The sequence below is a fragment of the Tenrec ecaudatus genome, chromosome 17 (assembly GCF_050624435.1).
Source record: "Tenrec ecaudatus isolate mTenEca1 chromosome 17, mTenEca1.hap1, whole genome shotgun sequence".
Taxonomy (NCBI): Eukaryota; Metazoa; Chordata; class Mammalia; order Afrosoricida; family Tenrecidae; genus Tenrec; species Tenrec ecaudatus.
This window is the reverse complement of record NC_134546.1, coordinates 49,259,919-49,282,791: the sequence shown is the minus strand read 5'-3', so window position 1 is coordinate 49,282,791 and position 22,873 is coordinate 49,259,919. Positions and strand designations below refer to the sequence as shown.

The following is a 22,873-nucleotide window of genomic DNA, read 5'->3' as shown; positions in this document are numbered from 1 at the left end:
AGTCCCATGGACAACTCTCCTTGCAGACTGTAAATGATACTTGAGCCTGGAAGGTCCAATATTAATGCACTGTCATTTCTTACTACCTTCCCCCAGCCCCCACTCCCCTATCTGGAGTTGTGATCCTCTCCAGAGCAGGTTTCCACATATAATTGTATTCTCAAATTAGACCTTGAATATTTTACTAAAATCTCTAATATTTTCAGGTAAGCACTCCATACACATGTTTTTGAGTTCTCCACAGAGAAGAATTTAAGAAGTGAATGTTACTTGAGTTTTGTTTTGACTAGCCTGTGTTATCCTTCCTAGAAAATGGTGTTGCTGGTCCAGGTGTTCACAGCTGCAACTTCATAAATATATGGGGCTCACATGACCATGAATGTCCCACGTTAACTCCAGTGGGTTCTCTTTCTCACTCTCTCTTTTAGGTAATTAAATGCCTTATTATTTTCCTAATTACACCATCAAATGAGGGCAATACCGAAGCTTAAGGAGAAATGTCTGGAGCAGTTGAAAAAACAAGGACTTATCTGTAATATTACCAAATTCAACAGGCTCACCATTTGCCCTCTAAAATGACATGGAATCATGTGAGATTGGAGATTAGCATAGTTTATAACTCATAAGAGTATAGAGACAGAGAAATTATTCTCAAAATCATGTTTCAATGAACAAAGGACCGGGGCAGATTTCTAAGCAAAAAGGGGGAGGAGAAGCCACACATACTTGGGGTTTTACTGGGAGGAGGTTATACCTTTTCCCAAAGGGGTAAAGTTTAATTTGGAATGGAAGTAGTGATGAGTACCCCACTTCAAAAATGCATCTACATGGCACAAATGATGTGATTCTGGAGAATTTTGGTCCTTGACATGATTCTTAGCATTTCAAGGACAAAGGACAGAGTTAAGACTCTTGCATATACCCTTGAATCTTGTTGGCATTTTAATGGAACAGGGGTCTGTTGGGGGCTTGTTGGGGTCTGTTGGCTGAAAAATACATCTTCATGCAAGAGTAGCTTAGTGATGGGGAGATTAGCAAGAAGTGGGGAGTAGTATTTCTCTTAACGTGCTTAGGCCCATCTGGTGACATCTTTATTACCGGCGTATTTCTGTTCCAGTGCCCTTAATTCTCACTGGAAAAAGCCTCAACCTAGCTGCCTACAGTCTAATAGAAAGAACTATGACAGCCTGGGAAGAAAAGGCAGACTGCTGGTATAGAGCTAGAATCCACACTGAAGTCTGCAGTCTCTGATCTTCATCACTAAGTGCTCCCGTGCTCTTTGCTTTCATATGCAAGATTGTGTGTCATCTGTATACGAGTCTTCCTTCAATCCCGATGCTGTGTTTTCTTCAGTTTATTCTCTTAGCATACAAAGTGACTAAATCTGGTGAAAGGCTACACCCTTGACACATGCCTTCTCCTGATTTTAAAACCATCTAGTATCTTGTTCTATTCGTGCAACTGCCTTTTGGTCTGTGTGTAAGTTCTGCATGAATATAGTTGTTTTAGAATTCTCATTATTTGCAGTGTTACCTGCAGTTATGGTTCACACAAGGCTTTTGTGTGTTCTCTGCTTTCAGCCAAAATTTATCTCTCATAAACAATGATATCCCTTGTGTTAAGTCCTCTTCTGAATCTGGCTTGAATGTCTTGCAGTTCTCCATCAATAACTGCTACAGATGTTTCTGAATTATCTTCAGCAAAATTTTATTTGCATGTGATATTAAATATATTGTTGGATAATTTCCATATTCTGTTGAACCATCTTTCTTTGGAATGTACTCAAATATGATTTTCTTCCAGGATATTGGCCAGGTAGCTATCTTCTAAATTTTGGGGGACAAACCCACCCAGATGCACCTTCAGAGACAAATTCTACCAGCCAGTCACCTTTACAGGGGCAAGCACAAGAGGAAGGAGAGAATATGGATTCATCCTGACCTAGCAATCTAACCTAAAACCCATAGGCAGGCTGGAAATGGATACAGGAGTGTGGGGGTTGGAGCAGAAGGGCCTTCCTAGAGGTCAGAGTCAAGCCCAGGATCCGTTGGCACTCCAGCTGGCTACCCCAGTAGAGGATAACTTTTACACATCCAAGGCACGGATCTAGGCAGACTGTTTCCACATGTCTTCCTCTCAGGTCACAGCTATGAAAACTATACGCAGTTCTAGTCTGCACACAAGTCACATGACGTGGAACTGCCTCAAGAGCAACTAACAATAACAGCAGCAGAGTGCATTTGCCTAGTTCCTTCTTAAAGTTGTAAGTTTGAATTTTCTTACAACTGTTTCTTACTTCATAAATCTGCCCATTGCCACACTGGTACAAACTATAAACTTTAGCTCAGTGCTGCATTATTTAGTTGGGAATATGCACCCGGGACCCCGTTAGTCCTCTTTCCCCCCTTTAATATGCTTGTCATTGTTTTCTTCATGTGCTCCACCATACCACATAGCTGTATCCTCATGGGCTGTCTGAAAACCAGTAACAGTTATATTTCAAACCATTTGACTCAACCTAAGACTTCATTTTTTTGGTGGGGGATCTGATTTTAGAAAGCAAAGAAAGAAAGAAAGAAAATTTAAACATTTTTTTGGACCCTAGTTTGAACCCTTTTAAACCAGATATTTGGGGTATGAGTTCTTTATATAACTACAAAGTTCAAGGTACGACCTATGCAAAAAACTACCAAAAATTCTTATACAATTGAAAATATTCTTCCGATCCCTATCTCTAACTTTTCACGCTCTCTACCTGTAAATGCACGCTCAACTATGGTTTCTTAATGTGGTTTTCAAGAATAATCATGTGATGTACCGTGCTTACTCGATGAAAATGTCCAAGTTATCATTGGAAAGCCCTAAAACCTGATACAAGTTTATTGTTTATGAATTATAGCTGTGTTATAGCATCATAACTGTTAAAGTGATATATTTTTTCTAGAAATCGAGTGCAGAAATAACTCGTTTCATAAACAGTCACGTAGTTTAAAGAGCTTCTTGTAGTCAAGGCCTTTGCAGCGGTGTTTCCGACTCCCATCTAGAATACTGCGTGGAGTCCTCCATCACAACCCCTCTGAGACCACATAGCTCCTTCTCTCCACGTGTGCCCCATGCCCAGCTGATGATGCAGTGTTTGCCACCATGTCTGATCCCCGTCTGTGGCACCTGGGTGCTGGGATGCTGCAGGAAAGAGTCAGATCCTACCAGGCAGTCACCTTTACCAGGGCAGGGTCAAAAGGAATGAGAAAATGGGTATTCATCCTGACACATTAACCTAACCTGATCTAACTTAGTCCCGGAGGCAGGCTGGATTGAAATGGGCATGAGAATATGGGAAAATGACAAAAGGGCCTGGCCAGGGACTGGGGTCTGCCCAGGAGCCCTTGTAACCCTGGATGGCTGCCCAAGTGGAAAACAACCTTTCCGCATTTCAAGCAGGTGTCTGGGTGGGGTGTTTTCCCATGTATTTCCCTCATCATGTAAGAATTAGTTTCTTAACATGAAACAAAAACCAAACAAATATTATGAAGCCTTTTCAAAATCCTAGCAAAGAGCCCATTCCTTTCCTCAGCCTGAATGTAGGCATCTTCCTCACCGGACACCACCGGACTCACTCTGTTGGTTCTGGGTTCCTGCCGTGCCATCTGATTCCTATTTGCTCTCGCAGGGTCTGGACTTTGCCGAGTTCACGGCACACATGTCCGTGGGGATCTGCTTCGTCCTCCTCATCTCCTGTCCCTTCCTCCGCCTCCTGTACTGGAACAAAAAGTTGTACAATAAGGAGCCTGGTGAGATCGTGGGTGAGTATGGTTCCCTCTTCACGCCTCCTCAGAGTTCACAGTGACAACCTTCTGTTTCCAAGGAGAGTTTTCACAAAAAGGCCAGAGAACCTTTGGGAATGTAAGTTGTGGGGCTGCTGCACACCCAGCCCCACATGGTTCACTGTGCTCAGGGAGTTCAAATTCACGAGCCGTGTCTCTGAAGCTCTCTGTCCAGTGAGATGGGGAAGGTAATGCCCACTCTTAGCCAGTGAAATGTCATGACATCCCAAAACAGTCTACAATGCAAATAACTTAACACTTCCACTGTAGTAAGTAGCCTAGTATAATGCAGTATCTTAGACATTAAATGTGACTATAAAATTAGTAAGATAATCTGGTCCAAGATCATTTTTGGAAGGACAGCAAGAGGAATTTAAACCTTCTTCTTGACTTGCACTTTCCTCAGATACACATTTTTGTAGACATCTTACTGAACAGAGTATGGTTTCAGATGTGCTAAAATAACTGGATTATGTGGGAAACAGTAACTACTCTCATCGAGGTCCGGGTCTGGGTGTTGTAGGGGATGCCGAGTAGTAGCTGCCTAATTGGCTGGGGAAGGTGATAGTAATGCTTTTTCATCCTTCTGGGACTTTGCATGATATGGCCAACTAGCGATCTCAGCGATCCTGAGCTTCATAGATTTTATTTTTAATCTCGCTAATCTTTATAAAATAATCATAAAGAATTTTATTATGATTTTCAAAAAAATAAAAACATTTTGTTAAAAAAACTGCTCCCAGGAAATGGAATTTTCCTTCTCTTGACTGATTTTTCACATCTCATTATCTTTCACTTTTTGAACTGAAAATAAAAGTTGAGGATTCTAACAGACCACCAAACAGGCGCACACAGCTCTGACATTAAATTCACAATCAAGTCAGCTTATTGTTGGTGATTCATTTTTAAAATTTTAAGTTTTATTGACATATATTCACATGTCATATAGCTCAACAGTTTAAGCACATTAAAAAGAATTATACAATCTTAACTTCAATCAACTTGAGAACATTTTCTTCTTTCTTGTATTCATTATTGTTCGCTCCCCATTTTCTTCTACCCGCTCCCCCCCCCCACCACAAGCGCAAGAAACTACTAATCCAGTTATTTTCTCTATAGATTTCCCAATCCTGGATTTCATATACAGAAAAATATACAAAACAAAACCCAACTATGATAACAAAATAAAACAGAGACACTTCAGTTGAAAAGATAACCACCCCCCCATAAAACAAAAGCTAAAACAAGTTTAAAATAAGACAAAAGGGAATCTCTCTTATGTTTTCTTCTACCTGAACATTTTACACCCTTTCATTTTTTGCTTTATCTTTAATAGGATAATCAAATTCCATTCAAGTGTGAATTACTGGAGATTTTGGTGTGATCTTGCCAAGACTCATATATATGAGATTTCTCTTCATGTGTGGGTTTCATGTTATTCAGGATTTGGTGGTTTTGCTTTAGTTATGAAAACATTATTTAATCAATTCTACCAGAAATATGTGAGGATGAATGGAAGCCGTTGTTTTTGGTTTCATTTAATGACCAAATTCACAAAGAATTCGCCACCCTTTGTGGCCATAAAGAGTCCCTGTGTAGCTCTATGAACACACGGAATAAAATGTTGGTGGGGAAGGTGTGCGTTTTGAGTTCACTAAAGTTTGAGTCCACCCAGGTTTCAGTAATTATCCAGTGATTATCAGTGCTAAATCCTGATTACAGCTCACCTAGGTGTGAAGAGTCACCCATAGGTGACTGAAGAACGGCAGGGCAATCGATTTCTGACATCGGTTGGAAGCCGCAGACACCTGCTCTTACTGAGGGAATTTGGTTTGCTTTTCCCAGTTTTTAAAAATGTCAATGTGCTTGTGTACAAAAAAAATATTGTACTTTAAAGAAATCAATCTAGAAGAAATTCCTGGATGGCTTGCTGGCTTCCTCCTGACCTGGGGGGGTGGGGGCGGGTGTGAGGGGCGGAGAGACAGCAGGAGTGGTGGGGGTGGTATGTAGAACTACAAAGGTTTAATAATCCTGCTTTATGTTCCCTCCTGGTAGTTTATAAAGCAGGAAATACATCTTTTTTTTTCTCAAAAAGAAGAAGAAGAAAAAGTCTCAATATATGCCACACCTTTGCAGCTTGGTAATGAAAGGGAAAAATATATTTCTTTGCTTCTCTTAGTTGAAGAAAAATTTAATCTTTTTATGATAAATTAAATATTCCTAGCAATAAGATGCCTTGGTCAAATTTCAGAATGTTTTATTATCAACTTCAAAGAAACCAAACTCAATGCTACTGAGTCAGTTTTGACTCATAGCAATCCAATTGGGCTGAGTAGAAGAGCCCCTTTGGCTCAACTAAAAACTACCACTACCAACAACAACAAAACTCACTGCCATCAGGGCCATTCTGACTCATAGTTACTCTGTAGGACGGGGTAAAACTTCCCCTGTGAGTTTCCAAATAACTCTTTTGGGGAGTAGAAAGCCTGGTCTTGCCCTGCAGAGTGGCTGGTCGTTTGAACTGCCGACCTGGTGGTTAGAAGGCCAATGCATAATCACTATGCCCATGAAATAAATGTGGGGCATGTGCCCATGAAACAAGGGTATATAAGAAAGTATTGTTATTAGGGGTTGAATGTATACATACATATAAGCCTATTTCAAGCAAAACACGTTTGAACATATCTCTGACATCAGTAGATGGCTGCAAACTAGTTGTCTCTTAGCCACCTCTGCAATCCATCCAGTCGTGCCAGCTCCCAGTGACCCATAGGACAGGGTAGAACAGCCTCTCGGAGTGTCCGAGATTTTAACTCTTTATAGGAGTAGACAGCCCCAGCTGTCTCTGGTGAGCAATGCTGGTTTGTTAGAACTATTGACTGATCAACTGGCAGCCCAATGTGTAACCACTACACCCCCAGGGCTCTTAAAAAAGAGTCAAAATTGACTCGATGGCAGTTTGGTTTTGATTTGGAAATGCAAAATGCACCAACAGGTCTCCAGTTTTAAAGTGCATATGAATCACTTGGACTGCTTATTAAAAATGAAAATTTTCAAATACTGCCTCAGTTGTTGGATTCAGCAGGTCTGTACTTGTAACCAGAATAACTTCAGGCTGGGAATAATTACACTGGCCGGAACAGGGAAAATCACACTGGCCCTTAGGCATCTCACCCACAGGTAACATGTAGTACATGTGCTCACCGCTCACTGACATGACTGTACTGAGGGCCCCATTCAGTCATGAGAGGCCAATGTCCAACAAAGAGGAAAGCAACACATATGTAATGAAAGGCATAAACAACCACCAGAGCCTGTTTCTCTGTGAGCAATACAAAGTTCATGGTGCTGCCTGCTCCCAAAATACCCTCATCTAGAAGCCAGGAAATGGTCCCAAACTGATGGATCCGGAGATCTTTACCGGCTAGTTCTTTATCAGAGAGAAGCACAGTTATAGTTGTTTGATCCAAAAAGAATTAATAATCTTCACATATGAATACAAACCAACCAAACCAGACACTATGAAGTCTATTCCAATTCATACAAACCCAACTGTGTTAGTCTGGGTATTTTGGAGAAACAAATCCACTGAAACTCATGTATAAGAGTTTTATATAAAAGTTAAGTGTGCATCAAGCAAACATCTCAACCCAGTACTGCCCAAGCCCACAAGCCCAACATTAACCCATATGTTGAACAACAATCCATAAAGTTCTCCTCCATCTCACAAAACAGACACAATGATGCCAACTGCAGGAGGAAAGCCGAGTCAGTGAATGTATCTCCACACGGCTGCTCCAGCACCCAGGGCTGCATCGGGGTAGGTCCATGTGGCTTCTCCTCAGGAATGTCTTGCAGGTAGTGAGCCTTGCCAGCTAAAGCAGGGAACTGGCTAAGGCAGCCGCACCGTGGTCCAACCATCAGAAAGCAAGAGACCCGAAAACTAGAAAGGCGAGGTTCACCTAGCCATTTATCCCTCCGCCCTTCAATTAACCCCACATATGTTTATCGGCCAGGTTGGCACAATAAACTAACTACCTCAATCCACCCCTTGCCAACCTGGCACCTGTACATAATTCTTTAGCGTTGCGATTAAAATTAAGTAACACCTACACCTTAATCCTATAATCCTGTGAATATGTTCCTCCACCTATGAAAGTTTGTAAGCCAACCACTTCATGCCTTTATCCCCCAATTCTGAGTACCCAATTTATATACTGCCCACTTACATCAGCCCAGTTCTCTGAGAAGACAGTCAATTTTTTCGACATGAAGAGTCTTCATTTCAGAGGGAACCTTGTGAAGTCTGCATTCATAAGCAAAGTCAAATCAGGACAGGCCATCCATAAAGTCAGCAACAATATGTACCAGTTCCCAGTCTCAAAAATTTCTGTCTGGTCGGGTTCTGGTCAACTCAATGTTGGCTGCCTCACTCAGCCTCCTCAGAGTTCCGATTAGTCACCATGCCTTTAGACCATGGGCTGTCGCCAATACTCAACAAGCCTAGCTCCCTGGTGCTAGGTCATGAAGTTTAGACCAGTCAACCCGCTCTCCTCTCTTTTCCCCCCCTGTAAACCAAGTCCACAGGTGTCAGTGGCCAAACTCAACCCGTCTCTTTGTTGCTGCATTTCTCCCACTTCCACTCAACAACTAGATCCAGGTGGTCACCTAGCAAGCATTTCAGCCTGCTCTCAGGCTCCCTTTAACATTCAGTCCCAGAGAGGTGTTTTCTTATGGTTCCAGATTTTTCCAGCTTCTGACAAAGACTACTGGTTCCTGAGTACTCCAAAGCACTAGTTTTCTTTGCAGATGTGGCCTAGACCCATCTAAAGATCACATTTTAATGGCTGAAAGCAAGTGTGTTTACAAACTTTCTATTTTCTTAATTCCTATATTTTCCCCAGAAAACAACCGAGTAAATAGTGTGGCTTCATCTGACCTCTGGCTAGACTAGAAAAACTACCATGAGGGAGAGGGCAAAAAACATCTACTCTCCATCTTATGATTTGTTTTTCCAGTACCCCACTCCCAAGGTGCCATAATGTGTTAGTCTGGGTACTTCAGAGAAACAAATCCACAGAAACTCATGTGTAAGAGAGAGTTTTATATAAAGGTTAAGTGTGCATCAAGAAAGCATCCCAACCCAGTGCTGCCCAAGCCCACAAGTCCACAAGCCCATTAACCCATATGTCCAACACCAATCCACAAAGTCCTCTCCATCTCACAAAACACATGCAATGATGCTGACTGCAGCTGGGAAGCCGAGTCAGTGAACGTGTAAGCATCTCAGTGTTGGCAGGGGTCTCCACACGGCTGCTCCAGCACCCAGGGCTGCATCGGGGTAGGTCCATGTGGCTTCTCCTCAGGGATGTCTTGCAGGAAGTCAGCCTTGCCAGCTGAAGCAGGGAACTGGCTAAGGCAGCTGCACCTTGGTCCGACCATTAGAAAGCAAGAGACCTGAGAACTAGAAAGGCGGGGCTCACTGAGTCATTTATCCCTCCGCCCTTCAATTAACCCCACATGTGTTTATCGGCCAGGTTGGCACAATAAACTAACTACCTCACCAAGTGTTGCAGAGTAGAACCTCCGTGGAAGCAGCCCACCAGGACTTTCTCCAGGGCATGTCGGAGTGGCTTGGGACCACTGATTTATTGTTAGTATCAGAGTGCTTCACCATCCGCTTCTTCACCTAGGAACAACTCTATCAAAACAAATAATAAAGTAAACTGCTCACTTTACACATTAACTGATATAAATATCCAACTGTGGAGCAGGGTGGATGTGTACTATCGGATCCCATTTGGAAAAGGTAAAAATAGGACACATGCTGGGGCCACCGGTAGGTAGTAGCTTTGATCTTGGACAAAAACCTGTTCCTGGGATTTGCCTCCATTTAGTTCCTTGGAAGTATTGCAAGTTCATTGTGCATTGGGCCCTAGTGGCGCTCATGAAGGTGTCCCTTAGATAGAGTTCATTCACAGTCAGACTGCACAGGGATACTTCACTGAGGAGTTGAGCAGTGTACTAGCTGCCACCTTCTTCTAGAAGATTGCAACCCACGGTGGTATAAGGCTTGAATAGTCACAGTCTCATGAGTTCTGTGGCAGCGCCGTACTCTCAAAAATGTAATGGTGATTTTAGCTATATGATTACAGTAGCAGCAGTTGTCAATGTACGTCCAAAGCTATTGCCAAGAGATATTTCTCTTTCATTTTAATTGTCTGCCTTCTCAGTCTATCATTTATTGGTGGGAGTGCCACACCCACACCCTCTAACCAAGAGCTTTTGGGTGCTGTAGTGATCTGGTCAGATGTCTTAACAAGGGGTACCTGCCATCTTCTCATTTTAAAATGGAAATTTTCACTTTTTATTATGAATTGGGTGAAGGTTTATGGAAAAGTACTTTCCATTAAACAATTTACACACATTTTGGTTCATATTATTGATTGCAATCCTCACAATGTAACATCGCTTATCCTATGTCCTCCCTGTGTTTCTCATTCCATATCTCCTTCTTTCCTAAATCTTCCTGCCTCCTGAACTTTATCTTTGAACAAAGGGTGTCCTTTGGATCGCCAACGATTGATTATTCTAAGGAGTGCATAACTCCCTATTTTTATTGCTTACCTAATCCTGTTAGTGCCAACATAAATTAATCCTATGTACAACAGAATGATACACTGCATGTGGTTGCCCCATCCTCACAATCATTGTTTTACTTGAACTCCTTGTTCCAGCCACCATGTCAATCCATCTCATTGAAAGTCTTTCTCTTTTTTGCTGACATGTTCTTTACCAAGTCTGATAGTCAGGTTGTAAGTCAACTTGGGTGGACCAAGATTCTCCCATGATAGGATGTAACATATTGTGGTAAATCCAATGACAGCATCTTCTGGGAGGCAGATAAGCAGTTGTGAGAAAATAACTCGTGCACTGCCTTCCAGTTGATGCCAACTCATACCGAACCTAATAGGACAGGCCCTATTGGTTTGCAGCCCAATGTGTAACCACCACATCGCATTCCTGTGTGGAAAACAGACCTTAATTTAGTCTCCAGAGCCTCTGGTGGTATAGTGCTTATGCATTGGGCTGTGATCTACAAGGTTGGCAGTTTGAAACCACCAGAAGCTCCATGGGAGGAAGACAGTTACAGTCTCAGACAACCCACAAAGAGTCACTATGAGTCAGCACTGGCTTGACGGCAGCGAATTTGGGTTTGGTTTAATTTAGTCCTCACCACTTGTCTGTCAGTTTGTCGTACTGTGGTGGCTTGTGTATTGCCGTGATGCTGGAAGCTCTCAGTGGTATTTCCAAAGCCAGCAGGGTCTCCTAAGGTGAACAGATTTCGTCAGAGCGTACAGTCTAAGAACAGACTACAAAGAAAGGAGCTACTGCGCCCTTTGGAAGATGTAGCCATGGAAATCTTATGCATAGCATTGGGACATTGTCAAACGCAGAAGGCCTAATGAACGGAAATAAAATATTGTCTGTGATATTGCCAAAGGCTGGGCCACTCTGGTCAGAAGGTACTTGAAATGTGACTGGGGAGGAGAGTCTTTCTCCAAGTGGAGGCGACCATAATGGTGTGAATGGCGTGAGTCTGTGGGAACAACGCTTTCTGGATCGTCATTCATTTGGGCACAAATCAAGGAAAGAGGAAGTAACTACAAAAGTCCAGGAATTGGAACTTGAAAAATATGACCTATGGATCTAGGAAAGTGGAAAGTAGACCCAAAAGATAGGGAATGCATAAAGATCAATGTGCTAGGTGTTGTGAGCCATTTTGAATCAGAAAATCATAGTTTATTATGCTGGAAATGATGCAATAAAGGGAATGTCTTTGCCTCCATATTAAAAAAGGACATTTCAAGACCTCTCTTGCATGCAATGCTGTCTGGAAGAGGGTTATATCTATCCACACCAAGGAAATCAAATCAAACATTACTCAAATGTATGCACTGAACATGAAAGCAAGTGATGAAGAAATTGTTAGAATGGGGATACAAGGGAAGCGGACCCAGAGCGTGGGTTTTAATTAACAGGTTTTATTAGATTTAAGACCTGCCTAGGTGTTTAGAATGGAATGAGAGTAAAAGGGGGCAGGTTGAGGGGAGATTGGAAGACAGAATGGCTGAAGGTAAGAAAGGGAGAGCTAGAGAGAGGCAGAGGCAGAGGGATGGAAGTTCAGCCACATGAGAAGCTGAAGAAAGTCAGAGAGCGCGCGCAAACAAAGGAATCCCATGTTAATAAACTTTTGGGACAGAAATAAATTACCATGTCTAAAAGGAGCCTGTACTCTCTCCCCTCCCCACACCCCCCGATTGGCTGTGGCACCAGCAGAACAGTGAAGAGGAGGGGGAAAGTTTCTGTGGGACCTTTTGAGAAAGCGAGGTGCCCCGTAATGCTAGGTGGGGATGGAGAAGGGGTTAGAGATTCTGGCTGTGGTTGAGAACCATCGTGTTACTGCTGGGCCCTTTAGAAATTGAAGAATTCTATTGATGTCTTCAGTCAGAAATTGACCAAACATGAAACCAAGATGCATGGATATTTATTGGGGGTTGGAATGCAAAAGTTGGAAACAAAGAGGAAGGAACGGCAATTAGAAAATATGACCCCAATGAAGTTGGAGATAAAACAATGGAATTATGCAAGACCAATGACTTCTTTATTAGAAATACCTTTTATAAGAATATAAAAGGCAACTATATCCATGGGATTCTCCAGATATAATACACAGGAATCAAATTGAGTACATTTGTGGGATGAGATGACAGAGAAGCTCAATATCAGCAGCTAACATGAGGCTAGGGGCTGACAGTAGGACAGAAAACCATTTCTCATGTGTAATTTATAGTTGAAGCTGAAGAAAGTGAAAAAAAAAAACAGTCCACAAGAGCCAAATATGACCCTGAGTCTATCCCAAGTGAATTTGGAGACATCTCAAGAACACATTTGACACAGAGAACACTCATGATGGAAGACATGATGAACTGTGGGATGACATCACGAACATCATTCATGAAGAAGGAAAGGGTCATTAAAAAGACAAGAAGGAAAGAAAAGAGCAAAGTGGATGTCAGAAGAGATTGTGAAACTTGTTCTGAATCATGAATTATCTAAGGCACATGAAAGAAATGAGGACGTCAAAGAGCTGAACAGAAAATTTCAAAGGGCAGCTTAAGAAGACAAGATAAGATATTATAATGACATGTGTACCGTCTTAGGGTTAGAGAACCAAAAAGGAAGAATAGAATGTGCTCAGCATATCTTAAACTGAAAGAACTCAAGAAACAATTTAAGCCTTGAGTTGCAATCTTGGAAGATTCTAGGGGAAAATAATGAATGATGCAGGAAGCATCCAAAGAAGATGGAAAGAATACGGAGAGTCACTGTGCCAGAAAGAACTAGTCAATATCCAGCCATTGCAAGACGTAGCATATGAGCAAGAATCCATGGTGCTGAAGGAAGAAATCAAGCCTGCATCGGAAGCCGTAGCCAACCCCCCCCCCCAAATAAAAACAAAAACAAACCCAAAACCAACAGACCAAGGCTCCAGGAATTAATGGAATACCAGCTGAGTCTTTCAATAAGGTGATGAACTGTTACAGATAGAAGCTGGAGGCACAGGGAAGCCAGGGCGGATGATCCCTCCAGGACCAGAGGTGAGAGTGGCGATACTGGGAGGGTGGAGGGAGAGTGGGTTGGAAAGGGGGAACTGATTACAAGGATCTACATGTGACCTCCTCCCTGGGGGATGGACAACAGAAAAGGGGGTGAAGGGAGATGCTGGACTGGGAAAGATGACAAAATAATAATTTATAAATTATCAAGGGCTCATGAGGGAGGATTAGCGGGGAAGGAGGGGAAAAATGAGGAGCTGATGCCAGGGGCTTAAGTGGAAAGCAAATGTTTTGAGAATGATGAGGGCAAAGAATGTACAGATGTGCTTTATACAATTGATGTATGTATAGATTGTGATAAGAGTTGTATGAGCCCCTAATAAAATGTTTTCAAGAAATTATCAAGGACTCATGAGGGACGGGGGAGTGGGGAGGAAGGGGCAAAATGAGGACCTGATGCCAAGGGCTTAAGTGGAGAGCAAATATTTGGAGAATGATGAGGGCAATGAATGTACTTCACACAATTGATGTATTATGGATTGTGATAAGAGTTGTTTGAGCCCCTAATAAAATGTTTTTTAAAGAGAGGGTGATGAAGCATTGGACGCCCTCATTCATCTATGCCAGGAAATCTGGAAGACAGCTCGTTGACCAATTGACTGGAAGAGATGCCTAGTTGTGGCCATTCCAAAGAAAGATGACCCGACAGATGCTTAAATTACAGAACCATATCGTTGATATTACATGCAAGTGAATTTTTTCCAAATGAAAATCACCCAACAGTGGCTGCAGTGGTACACTGACCAGGAGCTTCCGGAGGTTCAGGCCGGATTCCGAAGAGAACATGGAACAAGGATGCGGACCATTCAGATGGATTGTGGCTAAAAGCAGAGAATACCAGAAAGATATTTACGTGTGTTTCATTGAAACGACTGCGTGTCTCATAAGAAACTATGGATAACCTTGAGAAGAATGGGAATTCCAGGACATTTAATTGTGCCCATGTGCCACATGGATCAAGATCATTGATTCATTGTGCCCATGTGCCACATGGATCAAGAAGCAGTTGTGTGAACAGACATGGTTTAAAGTCAGGAAAGATGCATGTCAGGGCTGAATCCTCTCACTACACTTATTCAATCTGTGTGCTGAGTGAATAATCCACCAAGCTGGATTATGTGAAGAAGAATGCAGCATCAGGATTGGAGGAAAGCTTATTAACAACTTGTGATATTCAGGTGACACAATCTTGCTTGCTGTTATTGAGAAGGACTTAAAGCACTTGCCGATGAAGATCAAGGACTGCAGCCTTCAGTGTGGATTAATACTCATTGCAAACAAGGCCAAAATCATCACAATTGGACCAATAGGGAACGTCAGGATAAATGGAGAAAAGATTGTGTATGGCCGGATCAATACCAGGCTGGCTTCTAGCAGCAAGTGACCTTGCATCTCCCCCATTTGTGCGGAGCTGCCCAGAGCTGGCTGAAACAACTAGCAGCGAGTGGCCTTGAATGTCCCACACACACCTGCGGAGCTGACCAGAGCTGGCCATGTAACCTGTCAGTCGCTTTGCAAGTTTTTTCTTTCGTTTACTCACGGCCCGTTTTGCTCAGGGCCCGTTGTGTTCATGGCCCGTTTGCCTCAGTGCCCGCTTTGTTCTCAGCCTGCCACTCTGCACCCGGCACGAATACACCTGGAACCAGGAAAACACCTACATTCCAGAAACCCGGACATACCTGTAAATCCTAATCCCTGACTACTTTACCTTATATGGACTCAAAGCAGCCCAGTCACATGTTCCCTGGCCATATAAGCATCACCCCTGTAACCTGGGGTGCGACTCCCTCTGCCTGGACACTGTGGACCGTGGGACTTCACTCAGGCTGGGTTTTTCTCCCTAATAAAAGCCTGTTTGCTCAAATTCAATTTATTTGGTCTCTGGTGCCTCTCGACTACAGTACAGATGGAAAGTGTCAATGATTCTATCTTCCTTGAATCTTCAAAGTTCATGGAAGCAGCAGTCAAGAGCTCAAGAAAGCATTTCATTGGGTATATCTGCTGCATGAAACCTCTATAGAGTGTTGAGAAAACAGGAAGGTTACTCTGAGAAGTAAGGTGGGCCAGACACAAACCATGGTATTCAATCACCTCATATGCAGGTGAATGTGAGATATTGAATAAGGAAGATGGAGGAAGAATTAATGTGTTAAACTTATGCTGCTGGAGAAGAATGCTGAAAGTAAAATGAACTTCAAAAGGCACAAACAAACCATTCTGGGAAGAATACAACCGGAGAGCTCCTTAGAGACAAGGATGGTGAAACGTCTTCTCACACACTTTGGATGTGCTGTCAGGAGAGACCAGTCCCTGGAGAAGGACATCATGCTTGGTAAAATAGAGGGGCAATGACAAAGAGGAGGTCACAGTGGCTGCAGCAATGGGCAAAGGAACAATTGTGAAGATGGTGCAGTACAATTCTGTTTTGTATAGGGTCATTATTAGTCAGACTGACTCTATGGCACCTAGCAACAACTTTATTTATTCTTTATCCTTTTTCTAGTCATTTTATTGGGGGTTTGTACAACTCATCACAATCCATCGATCCATGGTGTCAAGCATATTTGTACATTTGTTGCCATCATCATTTTCAAAACATTTTCTTCCTGTTTGAGCCCTTGATATCCCCCCTCCCTCTTCCACCCTTCCTCTTACATGAACCCTTAATAATTTATAATTTGTTTTCATGTCTTACACTGACCGATGTCTCCCTTCACCTTTCTGTTGTCTATCCCCCTGGGAGGGGGTTATATATAGATTATTGTGATCAGCTCCCTTTTCTCCTCCCACTTTCCCCTTCCCCTCCTTGTATCACTACTCTCAATATCGGTCCTGAGGGGTTTATCTGTCCTGGATTCCCTGTGTTTCCAACTCTTATTTGTGCCTATGTACATGCTCTGATCTAGCCAGGTTTGTAAAGTAGAATTGGGGCCACAATAGTGGAGGGGGGAAGTAAGCATTAAAGAATCAAAGGAAAGGTGTGTGTTTCAATGGTGCTACACTGCACCCTGACTGGCCCATCTCCTCCCCGCGACCCTTCTGTAAGGGGATGTCCAATTGCCTACAAAAGGGCTTTGGGCCTCCACTCTGCATTCCCCCTCATTCACAATGGTATGTTTTTTTGTTCTGAGTCTTTGTGCCTGATACCTGATCCAACACAATAGAGCTCTTAAATGTGTCCCAATTTTGTCATTGATTATCCCTATATCTCTGGGGTTTATATTTAGGTTTTCAATCCACCGTGAGCTCATTTCTAGTTCATGGGGAGAGATATGGTTCCTGTTTTATTCTTCTGCAGACAGAGATTCAATATTCCCAACACCATTTGATGAAGGGGCTATTCTTTTTCCACTTAATAGTGTTCGGTTCTTTGTCAAAGTTCTGTTGTCCATAGGGGGATGCATTTATTTATGGGTTTTGTCTTTTCCATTGGTCTATGTATCTATAATTGCCCCAGTGTCAGACTGTTTCGACTATGGTGGCTATGTAGTTGGTAGTGCAAGGCCTCATACCTGGTCCTTTTAAAGAAGTTCTTTCTTTTTTTAAAAATTTTATTTATTTACATTTTATTAGGGGCTCATACAACTCTTATCACAATCCATACATAAACATATATATACATCAATTGTATAAAGCACATCCGTACATGCTTTGCCCTAATAATTTTCTTTCTTTTTTTTTTAATCTTTTTATTGGGGCTCATAAGGCTCTTATCACAATCTGTACATACATCACATGAGCAAAGCACCCTTATACATTCGTTGCACTCGTCACTCTCATAATTCACCTTCCACTTGGGTTCCTGGAATCAGCTCGTTTTCCCTTTTTTTCCCCCCATCCCCCTCCCTCCCCGATCCCACCCCTGGTCCCTTGATAGTTTATAAATAATTATTATATCTTATCTTACACTCCCCGGCGTCTCCCCTCACCCACCTCCCCCTTGACAATCTCCCAGAGAGGGGGTTACACATAGATCTCCGAGATCGGTTCTCCCTTTCTACATGCTCTTCCCTCCTGGTGTTGCCACTCCCACCGCTGGTGTTGAAGGGTTCGTCTGTCCTAGATTCCCTGTGCCTCCAGATCCCCACTGCACCGCTGTACATCCTCTGGTACAACCAGGTCCGCAAGGCAAGGTAGGATTGGGGTCATGATGGTTGGGAGGGGAGGAAGCGTTCAGGAACTAGAGGAAGGTTTTGAGTTTCATTGTTGTTACACTGAACCCTGTGTGGCCCATCTCCTCCTCACTACCCCTCTGGAAGGGGTGTTCAGCTCTCTACAGGTGGGCATTGAGTCCCCATCATGCACTCCCCCTCTTTCACGGTGACGTGATTCTCACCACCACCCCATCTTTGATGTTGGAGACCTGGTCTCCTCTGTCCTTCATGGTCACCTATGTTGGTGTGCTGCTTCCGTGTGGGCTCAAAAGAAGTTCTTTTTTATCATGGGTCCCTTACCTCACGTAGTTCATAAATATTTCCATCTTTTTACATAATAAAGTTGGAATTGGGCTCAGTATTGTGCTGTATGTATGGATTATTTGAGGTGTTTTCAGTTGCTACTGGGTATAGTGACCCTACTGGGCATAGTGACCCTACTGGGCATAGAGACTCTACTGGGCATAGTGACCCTACTGGGCATAGTGACCCTATGCAGCACAGAGTGCAACACTACATAGTCCTGCACAATCCTCACAATTGTTGCTATGTCTTAGCTCAACTTTGTAGCCACTGTGTCACTCCATCTTATTGAGGCCTTTCCTCCTTTTCTGCTGCCACTCCACTTCACCGAGCTTGATGTCCTTCTCCAGGGACTGCTCTCTTGACAACACATATAAAGTGTGTAAGATGAAGCCTTGCTGTCCTTACCTCTAAAGAGCACTCTGGTCATATTTCTTCCAAGACAGGTCAGTCTGTCATTTTAATAGTCCGTGGTATTTCCAATATTCTTCTCCAGTACCACAACTCAAATGTCCAACTTCCACATGCATAAGAAACATTTGAAAATATCACGACTTGGGTCAGGCGCATCTTAGTCCTCAAAGCAACATCCTTGCCTTTCAGTATTCTAAAAAGACCTTGCGCAGCAGATCTAATGTAACATGTCTTTTGATCACTTGACTACAGCCCTAGGGTTGCTATGAGGCAGAATCAACTCAATGGCAGTGCGTGAGATGATTGACTTGCTAAGAAGCTGCCCGAAACAAATAAAACATGGCTGTACCAGTTTATATCCCTGCCACCTGTGTTTCCAAGTCCAAATCCCTCACTGTTGTCAATATTTGGTAATATCTGTCTACTTAGGCTTAGCCATTCAAATTGTGATATAGTGACATTTCACTGTGACTGTACTATGCATCACCTTGAAGGCTAATGATTTTGAACACGTTTTCTTGGGCTTACTTGACATCCATATATTTTCTTTGGTGAATTATGTAGTAAAATGTTATGCTCATTTATAAGTGTTTAATTATTATTGAATTTTTATAGTTATTTATGTATTCTAGATGCCACCCTTTAGAAAGGACGGGTTTACAAATTATTTCTTTTATTCTGTGGCCTGTCTTTTAACAATGTTAAAAATGGTTTTTGAAGAGCAAACTTTTAAATTTTGATAATCCTTGGTCCATCATTATTTTCCTTTTATGAAGTTGTTTTTGGACGGTATTTAAGAAGTCTTGGTCAAAGCCAAGCTTTCTTTCTCCACAGAGCTGAAGCATGAGATCTACGTGTGGCGTCTGACTGCACAGCGCATCAGTCCAGCCAGTCGAGAGGAGACTATGGTTCGCCACATGCTCTTGGGCAAGGTGAAAGAATTGGAGCAGCTACTGGCTTGGAGGTTGCACACCTTCCAAATGTGAGTTAAAATAAGTAACTTTTAGAGTATCCTATGATATATATAGTTGTAACCCTTGTCTATATTGATCAGTGAAGGGGTTTAAGACACCAGCCACTTTCCTCAGACGTCGAAAGCACTTGATTTTACTAATACTCACACTAGCTCTGTGTGGTGAACACTGGTATTATCGCTAATGTGAAACAGAGAAAGCAGAGCTTCAATGAGATTAAGCACCTTGCCCATTTTTTTCAGCCAGGAGAGAGACACGCGGGAGGCAAATACCTACTCTCACCTACTCCACAATTCCAGCTTAACACAGAACTGTTGTATAATAAGAATTTTAAAAACCATGCAACAAACTAATCTAATAAATCAGAGTCCCAGTAATTTATTTTCATCTTCAAGCTGGTGCAATGGTTAAGCATTCAGCTCCTAACCAATAGGTCAGCAGTTTGAATCTTCAAGGGACTCCATAGGAAAAATATTACTACAGGTTAGGAAACCGTCTGGGTCCGTTCTATTCTGTCTTATAGGGTAGCTGAGTCAGAATAGACACGCAAAGCTTATCTTTAGAGGTATATAACCCATTGCCATTGATCCGATTCTGACTCTTAATGACCCTTTAGACACAATAGAACGGTCCTGTAGTGTTGCCAAGGTTACGAATTTTCCCCCTGCCAGTTATGCATCTTTATAAAGAAGCAGACAACCACACCTTTCTTCCAGAGGCCATGGTGGGTTCAAACTGCCAACCTTTTGTTTAGCAGCTGAACACTTTAACCAGCAGAACTCAAAAGAATACATAACCCAAACACACTGCCACTGAGTCAATTCCAACCTATAGCAACCCTATAGGACAGGGTAGAACTGCCCCTGGGGGGTTTCTGTGACTATTTAAGGGAGTAGAAAGCCTTTCTCTAATTTCTCTAAAAAGTAAAACAAAAAAGATCATTGATAAATTGTTGTTTGTTTTTCCCACCAGTACAAGGTTTTGTTTCTCCTGCTAGGTCAAGGTGCTGAGCTGTTTGGTCCAGAAGCTCTGGTGGATAAAAATAGAACAGTTTTGTTTCATGTGTCTGAAGGATGCTGGGGCATTGCGCTTCTGACGGAGCTAGAAGCTGAGTGGCAATGAGCAGTCAGTCGGGGGTGGATCTTTGTGAAGGAGAACAGGGTTGGTCTTGCTGAACTCATCCTTCCTTCAGGAAAGGAGGGGAAAATAGATGGAAAGAATGTTGACGTATGCTGCGCCTACACAAGACATGGGATTGGCAGGTCAGTTAGGTAGCTGCCTTTTGACCCTTGCTGTTCAGAAAAGGCACAGACCTCTAGAGCTTGCACAAATGGTACAGCTCTGCCCAGACCAGGCTCACTCCATCATGTTCCTTCATCCTTGGGAGCCAAAGAAGTACAACAGCTTTATTCAAGCTAAGTGAAGGCTAGGTGCAGGCTGGGGACAGGCAGCTGGCTTCGACAGGTAGCTTAAGTCTGCAAAGGAGAAACCTGTTAACTAAAGGGATTGAGGAGACTTGCCTCAAATGTAATTAATACCCTTTATGTTTTAGCACTATTTTAACCAGCACAGGGCATGGAGGATCTCTGGGCAATGGACCTCACTGGGATGTGCTGGGTCTGGTCAGGGTGGGAAATGCAATCTTACTGCTTGAAGTAACTGGGGAAATAATGAGTCTACCTGTTTTTCTTTTAGACAAATTTCACAAGAAGATAAAAACTGGGAAGCCAACATCCAGGAGCTGCAAAAGAAGGTCCTGCCTGTTCTCTCTTCAGGGATTTCTGATCCAGCTCGTGGAGAAGAGGATAAATCCCTCTCTTTCCCTCACGGGATGTTTTAACGGAATGCCATTTCCCTTGTTATTCTTTAGTTGAACAAAACACAGAGTCTATTTTCCTGAGTTGATGGAAAAAAAAACCATTTTCAATGCATAGTGGGGCCATTTTGTTAAGAAATAGGTAGTTAAAATGTTTATGCTCAAGATGTGTTTAGGCAGGCATTCAAAAACTATTATAGGTTGTGTGAGAGGTGACCCTTATTCAATCCTCCCATCACCCAGGAAACATTCGGCCCTGGGTGGGGAACACCCACAGGGCTTTCTCTCACATTGACCTGGCCCACTTTGCTAGACCAGAATATTTGGGTCGTGAGTGAGAGAACAGACGGGTAACTTTCTGTGTTCTTTAAGATACGGGTCTGGGGAGAGGTAAGAAGGAGAAGAAGCTAAGAATTTAACTTCAGTCAAAGGTAGCCAATTTGATAGATGCTTCGAAGAACAAAATAATCACAGACTTTGGGTCACTGACCCTTAAACAAGTTGAATGATACTGGAATGTTCTTTGATATGCCTGACCCTTCATTGCCCATCCTATAAATGACAGTGCCTTTAGGTGGCCGGTAGAAATGCAGGGAACCCTTGCAGTGTCTCCCCCCAAACCTAGGCACCCCATCCCCTTGCTTAGGGCGCTTTCCTTTTTCTCTACCACGGCCTCTTAGGTGGTAATTCCCTGTTTCAGAATAAACTACCAAGTAGCCCTGCTATGAAGGAAAGCTGAGTGGGAACTGACTGAGCCACAAGCCCTTCCCGTGGACAGAAAAGGAAGGTCAGATGTTTAGGCATGACCCAAAAGGGGGGTGGGCCCATAGCCTGTGCCCAGGGCATGAGACATTGTAGTCAGAGCTGCCAGGACAGGAAAGAGGAACACATGGCTGTAGTTTTAGCTCTTTGAACAAAGAAACTAGAAAACCATATAGTGATATTAAGGTTGGGCTGGTGTAACTTTATGTAATGAAGGGCCCAGCACAGTTGTCATTTTCATGGGATATAGGTGCTACAGAGACCTGGTGAAGGCCACTGAAGCCTTGCCTCTACCCCAGTCTCTGGAGACCTCCATTGGAGCGGGATTAACTCTTGTCCCACCTATGATTCAGACTCACTAGAAGAGGGTTCAGTAACTCTAAGGCCAGTCAAGATCCTGCAAAGAACTGTTGGACTCTTAGCACCATTTCTGTTCACTGAATGACTTTGACAGAGTCTACACGTGTCATCCATTTGACGGGGTGTGATTTTCCATATCATTAGGATCTTTCACAAAGTAACGTAAGCGGCTTCTATCGAGACCACGTGTACTGTTAGGAAAGTAAACCAGGTTCTTCACCACAGTGAGTGCTGCTTGTGCGATAGGCATGGGTGAAAAAAAGCAAAACATCCAAATTCACTGCCATTGAGTTGATTCCACCTAAGAGTGACACTGTAGCGGACAGAGTACAACCACCCCTTAGGATTTCTGAGACTTTAAAGCCTTTATAGGACTAGACAACATCATGCAGAGGGAGAAGGTGGTGAGTTTGAATGGCTGACCTTGTGGTTAGCAGGTCAGGGTGTGGCCCGCTGCACTCTGTAGACTGAAGTGTGTGACTCACAGAGATGTCGCTTGAAGCTGTAGGGAGGGATGAACCACTGAAGATTGCTGACAGGCTGCAATGGTTTTCTCAATATCTATCCTGATGCCTGCGTGTGTATG

The 22,873-nt window shown here is 42.9% G+C and overlaps 1 protein-coding gene across 1 annotated transcript in view; it reads left to right on the top strand.

Moving 5' to 3' along the window:
- The window catches only part of OCA2 (OCA2 melanosomal transmembrane protein), a 154,551-nt gene that overhangs the window by 100,260 nt on the left and 31,418 nt on the right, over positions 1 to 22,873 (top strand). The window contains exons 14-16 of the mRNA XM_075535554.1: positions 3,671 to 3,803; positions 19,210 to 19,357; positions 21,045 to 21,102. Of these exons, the coding sequence (XP_075391669.1) occupies positions 3,671 to 3,803; positions 19,210 to 19,357; positions 21,045 to 21,102 (339 nt within the window). The remainder of the gene's footprint in view (positions 1 to 3,670; positions 3,804 to 19,209; positions 19,358 to 21,044; positions 21,103 to 22,873) is intronic.